This window comes from Rhinatrema bivittatum, chromosome 4 (assembly GCF_901001135.1).
Source record: "Rhinatrema bivittatum chromosome 4, aRhiBiv1.1, whole genome shotgun sequence".
In the NCBI taxonomy this organism is placed as follows: Eukaryota; Metazoa; Chordata; class Amphibia; order Gymnophiona; family Rhinatrematidae; genus Rhinatrema; species Rhinatrema bivittatum.
The window spans coordinates 272,855,523-272,877,112 of record NC_042618.1 but is presented as its reverse complement, the minus strand read 5'-3'; the positions used below and the strand labels follow the sequence as shown (position 1 = coordinate 272,877,112).

Here is a 21,590-nt window from a genome sequence, read left to right as displayed (position 1 = left end):
TGTGCGCATGAGTGCCGTGTGCTCAGCGACGTGCACGAGGGGGCCGGGCGCACAACCACACGCTCAATGGTGCCGGGCGCATAAGTTAATTCTGTGCGCACAGCGGTGCGCGCATCCCGGCCTACGCGCATAACTAGGCCTCCCGGTGCACACATTAAACGCACAGACCGGAGGTTTCTGCGATCCTACACGCACGAACCATGGCTCCACTGGCCAAGAAGGTCAAGGCTCAAGCCCTCTGCCCAGCCTGCCACATAAGAGCTGCGCAGCACGAAGAGGCCACGGCCCTGTGTCTACAGTGCAAGGAGGCTCTGGGAGAACCAGGTCAAGGCCCTCCCAAGCCAGTACAAGAATCCGGTTCCACCGGTAGCACACCGGACCTCTCTACCCCCAGCGCGAGCCTCTCTCAAACGGGGCTCCCTGGGGATGCAGCGGCTTTCAATTTAGACCCAAGATCCTTTTCCTGGGTAGAATTCTTTAACGGTCTACACACCTTCGTTCACATGCAACTGGCGCCACCGATGCCACAGCCTCTTCCAGAGGACTCTAACCTTCCAGGGCCCTCTAGGCCCCCCAGAGACGTGCCTCCCCCGGCCAAAAGCCCCTCCTTAGGGGACACGGACACCTTGGACGAAGATTAAGGATCCCTGGCGGAAGGGGAAATCCCTCCAGGAATGGAACCTTACCAAACCATGAGGCGTGTTTTTCTCCAAGGACGAGCTATCAGATTTCGTGGCTCACAGCTTGAAGGAGCTCGCCATCCCAGATACTAGTGCCACAGGGGAACCGAAGACGAACCCTCTCCTAGAGGGACTACGTCAGGCCTCCCGCCATTTCCCTCTACTGCAAGCTGTACAACAGCTGATCGACCTGGAGTGGGATGCTCCGGAGGCCAGTTTAAAGGCGGATGGACCCTAGAAGCCCTCTACCCACTGGAACCCTTAGCCAAAGATCTCCTGGTGTTTCCCAAAGTGGACGCCATGGTCTGTGTGGTCACAAAGCACACTAGCATCCCAGTTGAGGGAGGAGCGGCACTCAAGGATGCCCAGGACAGATGTTTGGAATCCATCCTTAAGCAGTCATTTGACGTATCAGCTGTGTCACTACAGATTGCTGCCTGCTGTGCTGTGGTGACACGTGCCTGCTTATCCATGACCAGGAACGCCGCCACGCCCGTCGAGGCACTAGAACCAGCAGTATCCTTCCTCACGGATGCAACCTCTGACCTGATATGCACCTCAGCCAGGGGCGTCTCATCCATAGTGGCAGCCAGAAGGCAACTCTGGCTCCAAAGTTGGTCAGCCGACTTGACTTCCAAGACGAAACTCACGAGAATGCCCTTTAAAGGAGCCCTCCTGTTCGGAAGCGAACTGGAGAAGTTAGCCGACAAATGGGGAGGGTCCCCAGTACCTTGGCTACCGGAGGACAAGAACAAAAGAAGCCAACGCCCCTCTCCCTGATTACCTAAGGGCAGGGGATCACAGCGCTTTAGACCCTACAAGAGTACATATCAAGCCCCTCGCCCCGCAGGGGTCAGTCCTTTCGGAACAAACAACAAGAGGGAAGCCGGCTCTGGCACAGGCCCCAGCTGCACCCCACAATGAGAATCAGCCGACCCATCCACAGGAAGAAGCCATAGGGGGCAGGTTTGCCATATTCTACCAAAGATGGACTTGACTCTAGTCCTAACCATCATTCGCGAGGGATACTATCTGGATTTCTACAACATACCTCTGGACAAGTTCGTGAAATCTCCTTGTCACGCACCCTCCAAGAGGACGGCAGTGGAATCCACACTGGCCAAATTGCTCGCCCTAAAGGCCATAACGCTGGTGCCCACGCAACAACAAAATACTGGGCACTATTCCATCTATTTTATCGGCCCCAAGAAAGAGGGAACGTTCTGGTCCATCCTGGACCTCAAGTCGGTCAACCGCTACCTGAGGGTACCACATTTCCGCATGGAAACTCTGTGCTTGGTCATAAGGGCAAAATAGCCGGGAGAATTCCTTACATATCTGGACCTGTCAGAAGCATACCTGCACATCCCGATCCATCACGAGCATCAGCGCTTCCTGCGCTTCGCAATCCTGGACCACCACTACCAGTTCTGGGCACTACTCTTCGGGCTCGCCACAGCCCCTCAGACGTTCACCAAAATTATGGTGGTAGTAGCGGTGACACTGAGTAAAGAGGGAATCCTCGTACACCCATATCTGGACGATTGGCTGATCAGGGCAAAATCTCCAGAGGAAAGTCATCAGGCGACCACTAGAGTCAAGGCTCTACTGGAGAATCTTGGGTGGGTTGTCAACACAAACAAGAGCTGTCTACAGCCCTCCCAATCTCTAGAATACCTGGGAGTCCGGTTCGACACCAGACAAGACAAGGTCATTCTCCCTCCTACAAGGAGAAGAAAACTGACGAACCAATTGCGAAACCTGCTAACAAGTCTTCGCCCCAAAGTATGGGACTACCTCCAAGTCCTCGGCCTCATGACATCAACCCTGGAAGTGGTCCCATGGGCAAGAGCTCACATGCAACCGCTACAGCACTCCCTACTGTCACGGTGGAACCCGATGACCCAGGACTACTCCGTTCGCCTCCAGCTCCCGGAGAAGGTGCAGAACCAGCTCCAATGGTGGCTACAAGAAGACCATCTGAGCAAGGGAGTAAGGCTATCTCCACCAACCTGGACCTTGCTCACCACGGACGCGAGTCAACGAGGATGGGGAGCCCACTGCCAGGAACTGACGGCCCAGGGGCAATGGGACAAGGAAGAGTCGGGATGGAACATAACTGACTGGAAGCACGGGCAGTCACAGACTCCGGGGCAAATCTGTCAGTCATGTCAGACAACGCCACGACAGTTGCCTATATCAACCACCAGGGAGGAACCAGAAGTCAGCAGGTATCCCCGGAAATAGATCCCCTAATGGCATGGGCAGAAGCAAACCTACAAGGGATCTCAGCTGCTCACATTGCGGGAAAAGACAACATCACTGCGAACTATCTCAGCAGAGAAAGTCTAGACCCAGGGGAATGGATGCTGTTGGCCACAACCTTCCAGCTGATAGTAAACCGCTGGAGAACCCCAGCCATGGATCTCCTGGCAACTCGGTCCAACGCCCAAGTCCCCAACTTCTTCAGTCGCAGATGAGAACCACAATCCCAAGGAATCGATGTCCTCGTCCAGCCCTGGCCACAGGAAGACCTGCTATATGCCTTCCCCCCGTGGCCACTACTGGGCAGGATCATCCGCAAGATAGAACACCACAGGGGGCTAATACCTTTAGTGGCCCCAGACTGTTCAAGAAGGCCATGGTACGCAGACATGCGAAGACTCATGACGGGGAACCCTCTCCCTCTACCTCCACACAGGGATCTGCTCCAGCAAGGACCGATCCTCCACGAGGACCCAACTCTATGCTCTCTTACAGTCTGGCCATTGAGAGGACACGGCTGAAGAAGAGCGGATACTCGATGGCGGTGATCGACACCTTGCTCCGAGCACGCAAATTCTCCACAATGCTCACCTACATACGAATATGGAGAATATTCGAAGCCTGGTGCGAAGACCGCGACATCCTTCTGCGGACAGTCAAAATTCCCACGATCCTGGACTGTTTCGGAGCCAAAGTGGAAGGCAACAGCCTAGCATCTCATCCGGACGTCTCCTGCTTCCTGAGAGGGGTCAAGCAGATCCGCCCACCCCTAAAGTGGCCGGTATCCCTATGGAATCTCAATCTAGTACTAGACTTCCTAGCAGGAGCCGCCTTCAGACCTATCCGTGGTCTGTCCCTACGACTCCTGACCTTGAAGACCACATTCCTAGTGGCAATATGTTCAGCTCGCCACTTCTCCGAACTTCAAGCACTATCCTGCCGAGAACCGTTCCTCAGAGTCACACCGGTATCCATACAGCTACGCACGGTCCCCTCCTTCCTCCCAAAAGTGGTTTCTCACTTCCATCTAAACCAAACCATTTCACTGCCATCTCCAGACGAGCATAAGCTCTTGGAAGAGTCTTGCCGTCTTTGCCATCTTAACATCAGCAGACACCTAGTCCGATACCTGGAAAGGTCGGAATACATACGAAAGACGAACCACCTATTCGTCCTTCACAGCGGGAAAAAACAAGGGGAAGCAGCCTTGCGGGCAACCATAGCCCGCTGGATCAAAGAAGTAATCAAGGCGGCCTACATAGAGGCAGGCAAGCCTCCACCTCTACAAGTCAAGGCCCATTTCACTAGAGCCCAGGCATTGTCCTGGGCAGAAACCAAGATGCTGTCACCCGCCGAGATGTGTCGGGCGGCGACGTGGTCCTCCATCCACACCTTCTCCAGGTTCCTACCGCCTGGATGTTCAGGCTCGGGAGGACACAACATTCACAAGGGCAATACTAAGTGGGCCATGAGCAGCCTCCCACCCAGTTTGGGAGTAGCTTTTGTACATCCCATTGGTCCTGAGTCCATCTGCTACACGCTAGGAAATGGAGAAATTACTTACCTGATAATTTCATTTTCCTTAGTGTAGACAGATGGACTCAGCATCCCGCCCATGGCTGCTGCCAAACACGGAACCTCGGGTGACAATCCCCGAGAGCAAGACAAACATGGGTAAGCCTCGCTTTCCTCTAAGACACCCATAGTTACCGGGTGTCGGCGTTTCTCAGTTGAGTGCACTGGCGGTCTCCAGCTATAACCACATCAACCAGCTCAAGTTAATCACGTTACTCAAGTTATTAGTTAATCAAAGTTAACCAAGTTAATCAGCTACATATATATCCACAATTGCTTTTCGAAGAGAATACTGAAGAGCAGAGCTTCCTGTAGGGGTATATGTACTAGTGCTGACGTCAGATTGAAATCTGACTCTGTCTCCAACTGCTATCAGGAGCACACTATACCCACTGGTCTGAGTCCATCTGTCTACACTAAGGAAAACGAAATTATCAGATAAGTAATTTTTCCATTGGTTAAAGCTAATAACTGCTGCACCAGCAAGTTACTCCCTGCACCCTTTTCTTCATTTCCATCCTCTAGCCTTTAGGGAACCGCAGTGTTTATCCCATGCCACTTTGAATTCTTTGACTATTTTTGTGTTCACCTCTTCCTCCAGGAGGACATTCCCGACATCTACTGCCCTTTCCATGAAGAAATATTTTCTGGTGTTAGTTCTGAGTCGTCCCCTGGAGTTTCATTTCGTGACCCCTAATTCTATTGATTTCATTCCAGTGGAAAAGGTTTGAAGTTCACACATCATTAAAACCTTTCAGGTATCTGAAGATCTGTATCATATCTCCCCTGCCCCTCCTCTCTTCCAGGGTATAAATATTTAGATCCTTCAACATCTCCTCATAAGTCTTCCGATACTGATCATGCAGCATTATGGTCACCCTTTTCTGGTCAGCCTCTATCCTGTTTCGATCCTTTTTGAGATACAGCTCAAAATCTGAACACAGTCTTCCAGTTGAGGCCTCACCAAGGACCTGTACCAAGGGCATTACCACCACCTTTTTCTTACTGGTTATTCATCTCTCTGTGCAGCCCAGCATTCTTCTGGCTTTAGCTATCACCTTGTCACATTACTTTGCTGCCTTCAGATAGCCAGACACTATCAGCTCAAGATCCCTCTCTTGGTCCAAGCAGATCATTCTTTCACTTCCCATCACATACAGCTCGTTTGGATTACCACATCCCAGATGCATGACTGCACTTCTTGGCATTGAATCCCAGCTGTCAAATCTTCGACCACTCTGCAAGCTTTGTTAAATCACTTTTCATTCTCTTTACTCCTTCAGGCATGTCCACTCTGATACAGATCTTAGTATCATCTGCAAATAGCCAAACTTTACCTTCTATCCCTTCCGCAATGTCACTTACAAAGATATTGAACAGAGCTGGTCCCAAAACCGATCTTTGTGGCATTCCACTTAAGACTGTAAACAAGTTTAGAGGTGTAGGATCTGTTTGCTACAAGACACTGCCAGCTGCCCTCCCACCTTACTTGCGATCCTAAGTCAGGAAAAGACAATGTGTGTTCTTCTCAGAAATAGACTTATTTATCAGATTTGGCATAATATAGCATTTAGAAAATAACAGTTCCTGTCTCTTAACATCCTGGCCTCAAGCACCAGTTTTTCCCTAAAGAAAGTTCTGTATCATGGGTGATTTCACACATGCCATAAACTTTAGCCTGCTTATTATATTAGTACTTATGGCTAACTTACTTACCCTTGGTCTCAGCTTCAGGCGATACCTCTCTGTTCACCTCTGAGGCAGACGCTGGCTGGAGGTCTGGAGAATGTGAGCAGAGGAGAAGTTTGCTTCCTGGGTTTGGTACTGATAGAGTGTGTAGGCGGATCCAGAAGGAGATGGGCTTCTGACTCTGGTACTTGTCGGGCTGTCTGGGGCTTGCTTTCGCCACTCACCGTTTCATAGTCTGTGTCACTCTCTACACCTGAGATGTTTCCTCTCTCCGGTTTGCTGCCCCAGTCTCTTGGCCACACCTGGTCTTCTTCCCCTTGATGGCAGGGAGTGTTGGTCAGCTTCTGGCTCTCCTTTCGCTTGCAGGGATGCTTCACCACAGGTTCTCGCTTTCTTGGCCTTCAGGGGGTGGTTCACTTGCAGGGTCCCCCTCGGGTTTTTTTCTGCTCCCCTGTCTTATACTTCCCTACTGATGAATATGAATAATCTCATGCATAACCACGTGGTGGGTGGAGAGTCTTTTGCCTCATTGCAGGTCTTTCCCCTCTCCCCATTAGGAATAGCCTAGTGGTTAGAGCAGTGGACTATGAACCAGGAGACCAGAGTTCGAGTCCTGCTGTCGCTCCTTGTGACCTTGGGCAAGTCACTTTACCCTCCATTGCCTCAGGTGCAAACTTAGATTGTAAGCCCTCTGGGGATAGAAAAATACCTCCAGTACCTGAATGTAAACCGGTGTGATATCTCAATTCAGATCGAATGTCGGTATATAAAAACTAATAAATAAATAAATAAATAAAATAAATAACTTCAGGAAGGGACCTGCCACGTTGCAGGTCTTGTTTCCCCTCCCCATTTCTTTGGGGGGAGAACTGCCACGGCTGTGTGCCAAACTGTCTGCCAGTGTCAGCATTTTTCTCTCTCTCTGACTGCCCCACCCCCTTAGGGTGGGGGGGGGGGGCGGGGGGCGGTTCTGACCTTTGTTTGGTTCATCCATGACTCCTGCTTATGGGCTTAAGTTGTCTGTCTGCTACGCTCCTATTGACACAGGAACATGCAAACAGGCACATCTTGATAAGGTATCCTTCAGTGTATCAGGGCAAGAGCTCTTGTTTTCCACTGAGTCAGTGCTGTTTTAAAGTTCACCTGGGCAAATTCTTTCTCTTGCTGTGACAGCTTTTATGATTATTGGTGATTCAGTGGAAAAACATGAGTACTTCCTACAACACTGATCTGTCTTCAGAGTTGGTTCCTGTTAGTCCCAGTTGGCTCTACCACCTTGGCACCGACTCTAGAGCTTCTCCTTTTATTCACAAGCCTCCTATGTGGGACTGTATCAAAATCCAAGCAAATCATATTGAGCGCTCTTCCTCAATCCAATTCTCTAGTCGTCCATTCAAAAAAATCCGATTTCTACAACAGGACTTTTCTCTGGTGAATCCATGTTGCCTTGAACCAGCAACTTACTGGATTGTTGGTACTGTAGTTTACTATTCTTTCTTTCAGCAGAGTCTCCATTAATTTTCCCACCACCAAGGTGATGCTAACCAGCCTGTATTTATTTATTTATTTAAAATATTTGTATACTGTCTTTCAGATGTATTTCATCACAACGGTTTACAGTGAGACACATAAATATATCTTTGGTTACTTGTGTAGATTAGTACTGTCACTAGGGAGTGCCATTCAATTTCGGTAACAAAGTTTCATAAAAAATACTATTTGTATAGTGATATAAATCTTGTCCTTTTCTACGTTTTATCAGTCTTAGATACGTGTATAACTCTACAGTAAAGTATATTTTGTTTTAAAAGACACTCACAATGTACAATACAGGGTGCTGCGTGCTGATGGTCTGCTGCCAGATTTCATATTCCAACCTCCTTTCTGCTACTACTCTTGTGAAGTGGGGACCACAACTGCTCTTCTCCAATCTTGCGACATCACTCCCATTTCCAGAAATTTATTGAACAGGTCTTTCAACAGACCTGCCAGGACATCTTTGAGCTCCCTTAGTATCCTGGGATGTATTTCATCAGGCCCCATGGTCTTATCCACTTTCAGTTTTAATAGCTCTTACTATACATTATCTTCTGTGAAAGGAGTTATGTCTACCCCATTCCCATTTATGGTCTTGTCAACTAGCAACGATCCTTCTCCAGGGTCTTCTTTAGTGAACACAGAACTGACGTATTTGTTTAATATTTCTGTCATTTCTTCATCTGCCTCTACACCTTGCTCCTTGTCACTTTTCAATTTCAATATACCACTTTGAGCCTTCCTTCTTTCTCTGATGTATCTGAAAAATGTTTTGCCACTTCACTTTATCTTCACTTTACTTCAGCTTTCCTGATTTCTTTCTTAGTCTTTCTCAGTTTCACCAGATATTCTTCCCTGTGTTCCTCTTTTTGGGATCTTTTATACTTTCTGAATGCTGGTTCTTTTGCCTTTTATTTTTTCAGCAATTTTCTTTGTGAACCAAATCTGTTTATTTTTTGTACATTTGTTTACTTTTCTAACATATATTTGTTGCCTTTGTAATAGCTCCTTTTAATTTGACCCACTGTTGTTATACCTCACCCATTTTCTCCCAGTCTTCTAGTTCTACCTTCAGATACATCCCCATTTTGACAAAGTCCATATTTTTGAAATTCAAAACTCGGGTCTTTGTGTGAATTCTCTGTATCTTATTTGCGATATCAGACCATACTGTCTGATCGCTGGTGCTCAGGTGGGCTCCTTCCAGACAGAGACATTATCCCTACTAGCACTAGGTCAAATATCACACCCTCAGGGGTTCTATTACCAATTGTTTGAGCAGAACTCCTTAAAGCAGAGCTTTCCAAACTTTTCATGTTGGTGACACACTTTTTAGACAAACATAATTTCGGGACACAGTAATTCAGTCTACTAGCAAACCAGAGGTTGTATGCAGTGTAACAAAGGAAAAAAGAAACATCACCCATCCTTATAAAACAAATCAAGAAATATAAAATCATCAGCAGTAAAACTGTACTAACAAAAAGAACATATTTCGAAACAGCTGATGAGTGGAATATCCAATAATTAAAAACTCATATAAAACATTTCCAGATACCAACAAAATATTTAAAAATAGCAGACACAAAGACCCAGTAATGAAAAATAATAAGGATACAAACATTTTTTGCTCTGCATACCTGGGAACGTTTGATATCCAGGTGCCCTGAGATTGTTCTGAATTAGCAGGAGGAGGGGTGGTTTGCTTGGAACTTTCTCCTCTCTCAGTCACATACCAGCACTCTCTCTCACACTGGCTCTCAATGACACACCTATACACACATGCTCTCAGTACTCACATATACACATGTTTTTTCTCTCTCACTTATATAGGCTCTTAATTACACATTTACACACATGCTGTCTATCTTTTCACGCTTACACACACACACAGGCTTTCAATCACATAAATACATGCTGTCTTTTTCTCTCACACACAGACTCTCATTCACATGCTTACAAACATGCCCTCTCTTTCTCTCATTTACACACAGGTTCTCAATCACATACTCACATGCTCCCTCACCTAAATCAGCTCTCAATCACACACAGACACACATGGTCTCTCTCTCTCATTTAAACACAGGCTCTCAATCACATACTCACATGCTCCATCACCTAAACCAGCTCTCAATCACACACAGACACACATGATCTCTCTCTTACTTATACACACAGGCTCTTAATCATACATACACATGATTTCTCTCACACACAAAGGATCTCAATCTTACACACATACTCTTTCACACAAACAGGTTTTCAATCACAAACTTACACATACAGGTTCCCAATGGTAAACTTACATTCATGCTCTCTCTCTCACAGGCAGGCTCTCAATCACAGACATACTCTCTTTCACATGTACAGGCTCTCAATCATTCACATACATGCAATCTCTCTCACACACACACACACACACACACACACACACACACACACACACACACACACACACAGGGCCCCCCGCGGCCCGGAAGAGGAAGTGGAGAGTATCGGGTGAGTGCGCGGCAAGAAGAGGCCACGCTAGTGCGCTCGGCATCGGCCCGAAGAAAAGAAGACTGCAGCGCGGCTCGGAGGAAAATAAAGAGGTTCAGCCGCGGCCGATGGGACTCCGCCTCCGCTGAAAATGAAGAGGTTAGCGTTGGGAGGAGGCTGCTGCTGCCGCGAGTTCCCGGGGTGGGGGAACTCGCGGCAGCAGCAGCCTCCTCCCAACGCTAACCTCTTCATTTTCAGCCCTCGCGGAGGCGGAGTCCCATCGGCCGCGGTTGAACATTTTCCTCCGAGCCGCGCTGCAGTCTTCTTTTCTTCGGGCCGATGCCGAGCGCACTAGCGTGGCCTCTTCTTGCCGCGCACTCACCCGATACTCTCCACTTCCTCTTCCGGGGGGGGGGGCGGGAAGAAGAGAGCACGCCGGTGCCGCTGACTCCAGCTGTCCTGCCGCGTTCCGCCCGGGCGGAGGAGGACCGGGGAGCAGCTGGGTCAGCGGGAAAGTGTGGCGATACTTGTCTGCGAGCCAGATGCAGCATATCTGGCTCGGAGCCATGGGTTCCCGGTCCCTGCACTTGCCGGTGTGTCACGTGCACCGGGCTTGCGCGACACAGTAAAGTGTCGCGACACACACTTTGGAAAGCTCTTCCTTAAAGGGTATTCACTATCTCTCTACTTCTTGCAGATTCCACAGAAGGGATATTGCAATCCACATCCGGCAGATTAAAATCACCAATGAATGTCTCGCCCAGGAATAAAATCAGCCTAGATTTAGACTCAAGGCAGTGTAAACGGTGGAATGAATGGTGTTGGTATATTATGCCATAGAGCACACAAATACAAATTTGTAAAAGCAAATACTTGGTTTAATGATACTGTAAATATTGTAAAAATCACAGACAAAAGTACTGCACATAAAGCAATGAATGAAAAGATTTGTACAAAGATACTTACCTCATAGTTTCCCATTGTGACTCTATTTATCTGGGAATACCGGGAGATACAGGCCTGGAGATCACTACGAAATGGCTAAGGCTCTCTCATGCTGATATCTGCCAAAAACTGTTACTTGCCTTTCCCTTATATTTTAAACACAACACCATGAATTAGTCATAATAATTTTATTATATCATGATACAAGACATAGAAAATACCCAAAACTACATGCATATCCCCCATTCACTTTTTATTTTCATATATGCCCAGGGCATATATGAAAATAAGAAGTTAACTAGCCATCTGTTTGAAGTAACACAAGAAATGAATTATAGACAAGCTGTCAGTAATTGTTGGCGGTGAATAAGTGGGTATATGCCAACAGTCAGCATACATTAGGCTATTTGAATTTAATCACAAAAAAATTATTGGGATATATATATATATATATAAATTATTATACATGATATGTTATTTAAATCTATTGCCATACCTTTGTGGATTTTTTATAGGGCAATTTTTTGGGTTGGCGGGTATTGCTGTTTTGATTTGCAGAGATAAAATATTGTATATTTCCTAGCGTGTAGCAGATGGACTCAGGACCAATGGGTATAGTGTACTCTTGATAGCAGTTGGAGACGGATCAGATTTCAATCTGACGACAGCCCTAGTACATATACCCCTGCAGGAAGTGCAGCTCTTAAGTATTTTTCATCTCCATAGCAGTTAGGGAGTCTATGCATGCTAGCATAGCGTTAGAGTAAATTTTACCGAAGAAATCTTACCTCTACAGACGAGCCCCGCTCTCCTGTAGTTACACCCTTTGGGTCCCTCCCCCAGTCGAGATTCCCGAGGTGATTTCCACGATCCCTCGGAGGCTAGCCTCGGGCCGGCGGCCGACCCTCAGCAGGGACCTAGCCCCCGACATTGGGTGAAGCTGAGAGGCAGCAGGTGCAACCTCGAGCGCAGTGGTGAAGGTATTTTCCCTCTCCCCCCGCAGCCAGAGACCGCCCGGAACGAAACCAGGAAGCGCCGGGACAAGGTAAAGTAGAAATCTATTTAAAAGTCTCCGGTCTCCGAAGCTCGAGGAGACGCACAGGTCACCAGCCGGGACCAGTGCCACCAGGTTGATTGGTCCTAGCAGGGCTAGACCCCGGTAAGATCCGAGGGTCTTCCCAGGTGGAGACCCTCCAAGGTGGTCGCCATATTGTCCGCGTGGTCGCCGTCACCATTTTGGCCTTGTCCGCCATCTCAATCCGTGCGCACAGAGGTGAGCCGTGTGCACAAATACCTTGTGCGCACAACGTCGCGTGCACAAGTGCTGGGCGCACAAGCGAAACGCATAGCCATGCACTCTCTGTGCTGGGCGCATAATTTCGACCCATGCGCACAACAGCACGCACATTGCTCTGCACGCGCGCACCAAACCTACATGCGCATCTTCACACACCGGAGCACACAACTGTATTGTACGCGCACAAACCATGGCTCCACCCGAAAATAAGCTCAAAGCTCAGGGCCTTTGCCCAGCTTGCCACATTAGAGTGGCACAGCATGAGGAGGCCATGGCCCTTTGTATACATTGTGAAGAGGCCCTAGGGGACCCAACTTATGGCCCTCCCCAGCCGGTACCGGACACCAGCCTCTCGAGCGGTACGCCGGACCTAGCACCTCACAGCGGGACCCCCCCTCAAATGGGGCTCCCCAGGGACACGGCATCCCCTAGTCTAGACCCAGCTTCTATCTCCTGGGTGGAATTCTTCAAAGGTCTGCATACCTTCGTCCACATGCAACCGGGGCCTCCTACAATGCGGTCTCAGGTACCACCAGAGGACCTCAACATGCCAGGACCCTCTATGCACAGGGAAGTGATCCCACCGCCCAGAAGCCCCACCTTCGGGGACACAGACATCTCAGATGAGGAGTCAGAACCCCTGGAGGAAGGGGAACTCCCTCCGGGGACAGAACCCCATCGAACCATGAGACGCTTCTTCACCAAGGACGAACTTCCAGACCTGGTCACGCACAAGTGCTTCGGGGGAACCTAAGCTGAACCCACTTTTGGAGGGACTTCATCAGACCTCCCGCCATTTCCCACTATTACAAACCATCCAGCAACTAATTGACCTGGAATGGGAGGCCCCAGAAACCACGTTCAAAGGGGGCCAGGCTTTGGCAGCCATGTACCCTCTGGACCCTGCCGCCAAAGATCTCCTGGCATGTCCTAAAGTGGATGCCATGGTCTGTGCGGTCTCGAAGCACACTACTATCCTAGTGGAGGGAGGAGCAGCACTCAAGGATGCTCAAGACAGATGTCTGGAATCTATCCTCAAACAGGCCTTTGACGTCTCTGCTATGTCTTTACAGATTGTGACCTGCTTACAGTGGTGACACGCGCCTGCTTAGCACAGACGAGGAACAACACTCCTGGGGAAGCCCTGGAACCAGCCGTATCATTCCTTGCGGACGCCGCTTCTGATCTGGTATGCACAGCAGCTAGAGAAGTCTCATCCACCGTGGCAGCCAGAAGACAAATCTGGCTCCAAAACTGGACAGCCAACGCATTCTCCAAAACGAGACTCACAAGGATGCCTTTCAAGGGAACACTCCTGTTCGGAAGCGAACTAGAGAAACTAGTCAACAAGTGGGGCGAGTCCCCACTGCCGCAGCTAACGGAGGACAGGAATAAGAGAAACCAGCGATTCTTCTCCTGGACCTCCAGGGGCAGAGGGTCACAGTGCTTCAACTCAAATAGAAGCTCATATCAAGCGACCTGCCCCGCAGGCCGGAGCCAGTCCTTTCGGAACAAGCATAATAAAAGGGGAGCCAGCTCGGGCTCAGGCCCCATCCGCACCCCACAATGAAGATCAGCCGACCCATCCAACAGAAGAAGCCATAGGGGGCAGACTGGCCCTATTCTACCAAAGATGGGTCGAGAGAACTTCGGACAAGTGGGTCCTATCCATCATTCGAGAGGGATATTACCTGGATTTCCACCACCTCCCTCCGGACAAGTTTGTGAAATCTCCCTGCCACGACCCTTCCAAGAGAATGGCAGTGGTAGCTACACTGACGAGATTACTAGCCTTAGAGGCTATAACACCGGTGCCTCCACAACAAATAAATACTGGCCATTATTCCATCTATTTTATCATTCCCAAGAAGGAAGGAACTTTCAGACCTATCCTGGACCTCAAGGCGGTCAACCGTCACCTAAAGATTCCCCACTTCCATATGGAAACCCTACTCTCGGTAATAAGAGCTATCGCTCTTATTACCGAGAGTAGGGTTTCCATATGGGAGAGTTCCTTACCTCCCTGGATCTGTAGGAAGCCTACCTACACATTCCGATCCATCAAGAGCATCAGCGCTTTCTACACTTCTTGATCCTGGACCGTCACTACCAGTTCCGGGCACTACCTTTCGGGTTAGCCACTGCACCCCGGATGTTCACCAAGATCACAGTGGTGGTGGCAGCAACACTGAGGAAGGAAGGAATCCGCGTGTACCCTTATCTAGCCGATTGGCTGATCAGAGTGAAATCCCCAGAGGAAAGCCACCAGGCAACCAACAAAGTCAAAACTCTACTGGAGAGCCTCGGGTGGGTGGTCAACACAAACAAGAGCTGCCTGCAGCCTTCCCAATCTCTAGAATACCTGGGAGTCCGATTCGACACCAAACAAGACAAGGTCATTCTGACACCGACAAGGAGATCAAAACTGATGACCCAGTTACGAACCCTGTTGAGCGAACTTCGCCCCACAGCATGGGATTACCTACAAGTTCTCGGCCTCATGGCATCCACACTGGAAGTAGTCCCATGGGCTCGGGCTCACATGAGAACCCCTACAACGCTCATTACTATCACGATGGAATCCACTGTCCCAGAACTACACCATACGGCTTCAGCTCCTGGACAGAGTTCGGGCCCAACTACAATGGTGGCTACAAGAAACCCATCTGAGCCAGGGAACGAGACTATCCTCACCAACCTGGATCCTACTTACCACGGATGCCAGCCTACAAGGATGGGGAGCACACTGCAGGAGCTAACCGCCCAAGGGCAAGGGAACAAAGAAGAGTCGGGATGGAATATCAATCGCCTAGAAGCCTGGGCAGTCAGACTAGCCTGCCTAAGGTTCGGTCACAGACTCCAAGGCAAAGCGGTCAGAGTAATGTCGGACAATGCCACAACAGTGGCCTACATCAACCGTCAGGGAGGAACCAGAAGCCAACAGGTGTCTCTGGAAATAGACTCCCTAATGTCATGGGCGGAAGTGAATCTTCAAGAGATCTCGGCCATCCACATTGCTGGGAAAGACAATGTCGCAGCGGACTACCTCAGCAGAGAGAGTCTAGATCCAGGAGAATGGAAACTGTCAACCACAGCATTCCAATTGATAGTAAACCGTTGGGGAACACCAACCATGGACCTCCTCGCAAGCCAGTCCAACGCCCAGGTACCCAGTTTCTTCAGCCGCAGGCGGGAACCCCAGTCCCAGGGAATCAATGCCCTGGTACAGATCTGGCCACAGGAGACTCTGTTATCCGCCTTCCCGCCGTGGCCCCTATTGGGCGCGATCATCCACAAGATAGAACACCACAGGGGGCCAGTACTTCTACTGGCCCCGGACTGGCCAAGAAGACCATGGTACGCAGACATGCGAAGACTGCTGGCAGGGAACCCCCTGCCGCTACCTCAACACAGAGACCTGCTCCAACAGGGACCGATCCTCCACGAGGATCCAGCTCGATTCTCTCTTATGGTCTGGCCATTGAGAGGACTCGCCTAAGGAGGAGAGGATACTCGGGGGCAGTAATTGACACCCTACTCCGAGCATGCAAGTTCTCCACATCCCTAACATACATAAGAATTTGGAGAGTATTCGAATCTTGGTGTGAGGACCACAACATCATACCACACTCAATCAAAATTCCTGCGATTTTGGAATTCCTAAAGAACAGTCTATAGAAGGGATTGTCCCTCAACTCCATCAAGGTACAGGTGGCGGCCTTATCATGCTATGGAACCAAGAGCGAGAGTGGCAGCATAGCTTCTCACCCGGATGTCTCCCGTTTCCTGAAAGGAGTCAAGCACATCCGACCACCCCTAAAGTGGCCGGTGCCTCTTTGGAACCTCAACCTGGTCCTAGATTTCCTAGCAGGAACCTCCTTCAGACCTCTCCGCGGCCTGTCTCTCCGACTATTAACATTGAAGACAGCCTTCCTGCTGGCAGTCTGTTCAGCTCGTCGTATATCCGAGCTAAAAGCACTGTTCTTCCAGGAGCTGTTCTTCAGACTCACCGCGGGAACCATCCAGTTATGCACAGCTCCGTCGTTCTTCCCCAAAGTGGTGTCTCACTTCCATCTCAACCAAACCATCTTGCTACCATCACCAGATGAGCATAAGAATTCGGAAGAGGCTCGAAGTCTACGACATCTCAACGTCAGCAGGCTCCTAGTCCGATACCTGGAAAGGTCGGAATCCGTATGAAAGCGGACCATCTATTCACAGCGGGAAGGAAGGAGGGGGAAGCGGCCTCGTGAGCAACCATAGCTCGCTGGATCAAAGAAGTCATCAAGGCGGCCTACGTGGAAGCAGGCAAGCCACCGCCTTTACAAGTCAAGGCTCATTCTACTAGAGCCCAGGAGGTGTCCTGGGCGGAAACCAAGATGCTGTCACCCGCCGAGATCTGCAGGGCGGCGACATGGTCCTCCATCCACACCTTATCCAGGTTTTACCGCCTGGATGTTCAGGCTCGGGAGGACACAGCATTTGCAAGGGCAGTACTAAGTGGGTCACGGGCAGCCTCCCACCCGGTTCGGGAGTAGCTTTTATACATCCCATTGGCCTGAGTCCATCTGCTACATGCTAGGAAATGGAGAAATTACTTACCTGATAATTTTGTTTTCCTTAGTGTAGACAGATGGACTCAGCATCCCACCCACAGCTGCTGTTACTCATGGAATTCTCGGGGGACATCCCTGGGAGCGAGTGATTCAAGGGTAAGCCATGCCCCCCCTCCATCTAGGACACCCATCCTACCGGGTGTCGACGCTTCTCGGTTGAGGGCACTGGCGGTCTCCAGCTATAGCCAATTCAACCAGTTCAAGTTAATAGTTATTCAAGCTATCAACTTAATCAAGTTTTTCAAATTAGTCAGTCACACATATATCCACAATGCTTTTCGAGGAGATTACCGAAGAGCTGCACTTCCTGCAGGGGTATATGTACTAGGGCTGACGTCAGATTGAAATCTGATCCGTCTCCAACTGCTATCAGGAGTACACTATACCCATTGGTCCTGAGTCCATCTGTCTACACTAAGGAAAACAAAATTATCAGGTAAGTAATTTCTCCATTTTACATTTTGTATAATGTGAACTAAGTGCAAAAGATTTTTGTATATTGTCTTGTGGAATTTGCAATTGTATTTTGATATTTTTGTGTACATACATTGTTTCTCTAAAAGTTTTTATAAGGGTTGGGTGTGTGTATGTGGAGTGAATGGGAGGACATGGATGTAGTTTTGGGTATTTAAATTATTTTGTATGTCTTATATCATGATATAAAATTATTATTACTCTCATTCATGGTGTTGTGTTTAAGGTATAGTATGTGAGAGTCGGATGTAATTCTACCCATTTACAGTTCACCTTTCCCTTGTCTCCATTTCTGGCTCTAGTGCAGATTGTGCAAGTTCAGTTATGTTATCTAGAAGTCACAGTTTCAGCAAATTCATTCCTTAAGCTGCAGTTTCAGCTAGGAGTTATCCTGTTGTATGACTTCCAGACAGTTAGGCAGTCTGATAAGCTTAGTGTCTACAGAAACTTTTCCTGTCTCTATTTTTTGCTAGTTACTAAGCAAACTAAGAAACAGCATGTTACAATATCATATCTAACAATTCTTACGTTAAGCTTTATGCAATATTTTAATCCACATTTATTGATGATTACCTTTGTTCCACTATTTCCACCTGTCCTGTGACAAAGTTCTTCATGTCCACCATCACACTGCCTGCTGCTTCCACAGGCAGCAGTTATAAATTTATTTTTGGAAAACGTCTGTTGCCTTTTCTCAGTTGTAGTTCTCACCATTTGAAGGATTCATTAGTCTTTTCTGTCTCCTTTCTTCCTGTTTTTTTTATCTTGCTTTCCTTTAACTTTCAGCCCTATTCATCCTCTAATCTTTTGTTTTCCTTTACTTTCATCTTCTTTTTCTCCCCTTGACCATCTCTTATCTGAGCTCAACCCTAGGCCAACAGCAGGAGCAGCAGGCAGCATGAGAAAAAGGGGAGACACTGCATCTGAATAACAATTCTTTCTTCCCTGTTTTGCTACTGAAGTGCTTCCCAGATATACTCTGTTTCCAATTTTTCTCACCCATGTCTTCCTCTCTCCTGGTTTGTCGTTTTCACTTCCCCTAACTCAACCTGTCTTAGTCCTCCCATTTTTTCTCATTCACTTCATGCCCCCCCCGCCCTCTTCCTCTATTTCTACACCTTTTTTCTCCCCCATCCCTCTGCCTTCCTCTCTCACACTTCTTCAGTGGAAGAGCAGCATGTCTTAGCTCTGTAACATCTTTCTGTTTACTGTGTTGAAGTCACAGTATGGTGGTAAGTCTCGTGAGAAACATTTGAAGATTTGACTAAATGGAGCTGTGCAGCAGGGAAGAATTGGTACATTTATAACTTACCTCTCTCCTGCCGGTGGGAGTGGAGGAGACTGAGGGACTCTCCTGGAGTGAGGAGGGGATGAATGATCATGGGAAGGGGTCAAGGGAGGACGCACTCATATTTCTGCCTTTACTATACACCCAGTTTACTCCTCCAGTGAGGTGGTATAGAAAGGGTGGTCCATTTAATATAAAATTAAAAGGGATGATACAAAGTGTAAAATATCTTGCTAAATTTAATCTCATGGAAACAGATTCTGATGATGCTGCATGATAAAGTTTACTTGTATGGGTGGGGGAAGGGAGGGTTCTGCAGCTAAACTGTATAAGCCCTAAAGAGAAAAAAAAAAGATCAGTGGGTTTGAAGATAGATGTACTTGGACTAGGGGAAGGATGTGGTCATCCCTGTTTGTGGTTTAAAACATTCCTTCTCTCCCAACCTGTGCTGTTGAATTGGCACATTTTTTCAGTTTTCTGTGAATTACCATAACTATGCTTTAACCGAAGAGGACAGCCTCAAGGGATGTCTGGGTCATCCTTCAATTTGAGAATGTGAATCATTCAGGAGCAGCATTCATAGTTGTGGTGAAAAATGCTGTAGTTTTTTCCGTTGGGAAATATATTCTGTTTCTGTTTGACTCTCTTTTTATTCTGCAGAGTTTGGATCCTCTCCCAGCGGCTGGACCAGATTTTGGCTCTGTAGGAGAGGATGAAGCTGAGCTGGTTGAAGTGGAACCTGAAACCAGACAGGAGGTCCTTGAAAACAAAGATGTAAGTGCTAAAGCCCTATTGTAATGAGGCACTTTGGAATAAAGCTGCTCTGCAGAGTTGAAAGAAATCCTGGGGCAGTCTGTGTATCTTGCTCAGATTTGTGATTAAAAGCAGCCAGAGAAATATAAAAACAAATGATTGAAAGTAGAAATCTGGGGCTGGTGCAGTGACTCGGGGACCAACTGGGATTAGATTAGGGCCTTTCATTGCAGGTTCTGGAAGACATGCATGGCCCCGGAAAGAGTACTGTCTCAGCAATGATGGGCCTGAACTAAATTGGGCAATGGATGTAAAATTGGGTAGTTGTTAATGAAGGCTCATGGCACCAACTCACATCCGTGGTTCTGACTGAGCTGGAAACTCATAGAGGCAGAAGGAAACCGGTGGAGAGAAAAAAAAAGTAAATATAAATCTAAGCTCAGTGAGTTCTTTCTTAGGCTTCTCACAGTCAATTGGGGCAGTTCAGAATAGACCCAAAGCTTTCTTAATTGTGATATAATGGGGAGGCTTTCTCAAGAGAATGATGTAATGCTTTTGCACACATACATATGTTTGAGGCAGAGCCCATACACACTCTAAAAACCATTAAAAAAAAAAATTGCAACTCGAAACAGACTAACCATAGAACAAATAGAGACCTGACCTACAGTTACAAATATCAGCAATTCAGCAGGGAAACTTGGTGCAAAAAGCCTGAAAAAATAAATTAATATTTAAAACATTAAAGGACTTCAAGTAGGTAATGGAATGCAGATGTTCCAGTATTGAGGTCCAGCCACTGAGAAAGCTCTTTGTCTAGTAGTATCCAAGTGGGATAATTTTAGGAGCAGGAACCTCAGTAGGTGTTTATTAGCCAACCTGAGGAGCATGAAGACCTGTATACTCAAGGAACTGCATTAATCCAGGGAAAAGAGTTATCATACAACAGTATGTATAATGGAGGCCAATTTAAATTGAATCCGCCAATTTAAATTGATCAGTCCAGACTCCTGGGTTTTGCCTCCCCTCCAGCAGATGGAGACAGAGAAGTTTTGACAGACTCTGCCCTATACCCTGAGGTGCCACCCACTGTCCGTCAGTATTTCTCTGTCTCCAGCAGATGGTGGAGGTGCAAAACTCACAGTCAGTATTGGTTACTTAGTTGGAAAGTACAGTAAAATAGATTAAGGTCTTAGACAGATAGGTAACAGGTTTAAAAAAAAAAAAAAAAAAAAAAGGACTTGGTCAGAAGAAGGAAAGATCCTTCAGCCTCCCAGGGGGTTGCCAGGTCCTGAGGGGACCATCCCCCTGGTGCTTGAGGCGGCTAGGGGTCGAGGGCCCTATTAGCCACCATGCAGCAGCACCTGGGGTGATACCGGGGAGCCTGGATCACTCACCCCAGAGGGACCAGGAACCACAGGAGGCAGGGCAAGTTGTAAAAAAAAAAAAAAGGTAATTTTCACTGAACTGTTCGGGGGGGGGGGGGGGGGGGGGGGTTGGTTATTGGACTCTCTCTTCCTTCGCTGCCGTGCCGTCGTTTTTTCCGCAGGGTTTCAGCTCCATTGTTTGGTTTTTTTTTACCTTTTTTTCTGCTGCTTGCCCTATGCTGCGACGGTCGACCTGCCATGCACGCGGCTGTCCAGGGACAGCCTCTGCTTGTCCTGTCTCCCCGGGGGCGAAGGAACGTCCACGGCTGCCGGGGGGGGGGGGGGGGGGGGTGATTCGTGGCAGCTCGACATTGCAGACGTTCGGAGATCTGCCGCCTCCTTTTCCTCTCCTGTTCCTGCTGAGCGTGGAAAGGGTGCCATTTTGGGTCCCATTACCTCGGGGCCTTGAATCGCGGCGGGGTAGGAAATTCTTCCGGCTTCGTTGTCTCCACAGTGGCTGGCCCCGGCAGGCAAAACGCCACTATTTCAGAACTTAGGCCCCCAATCCTAATGCTCAAGTGGATGGCCCTGATGATGATTCAGATAGCTCTTCCTCCTCCTCCTCTG

General features: G+C 48.3%; 1 protein-coding gene across 4 annotated transcripts in view; it reads left to right on the top strand.

Moving 5' to 3' along the window:
* Positions 1-21,590, top strand: part of SAMM50 (SAMM50 sorting and assembly machinery component) — a 209,052-nt gene that overhangs the window by 3,622 nt on the left and 183,840 nt on the right. For all 4 annotated transcript variants that reach the window (XM_029600121.1, XM_029600123.1, XM_029600120.1 and 1 more), the window contains exon 2: positions 19,504-19,617. In XM_029600121.1, coding sequence (XP_029455981.1) covers positions 19,504-19,617 — 114 coding nt within the window. The remainder of the gene's footprint in view (positions 1-19,503; positions 19,618-21,590) is intronic.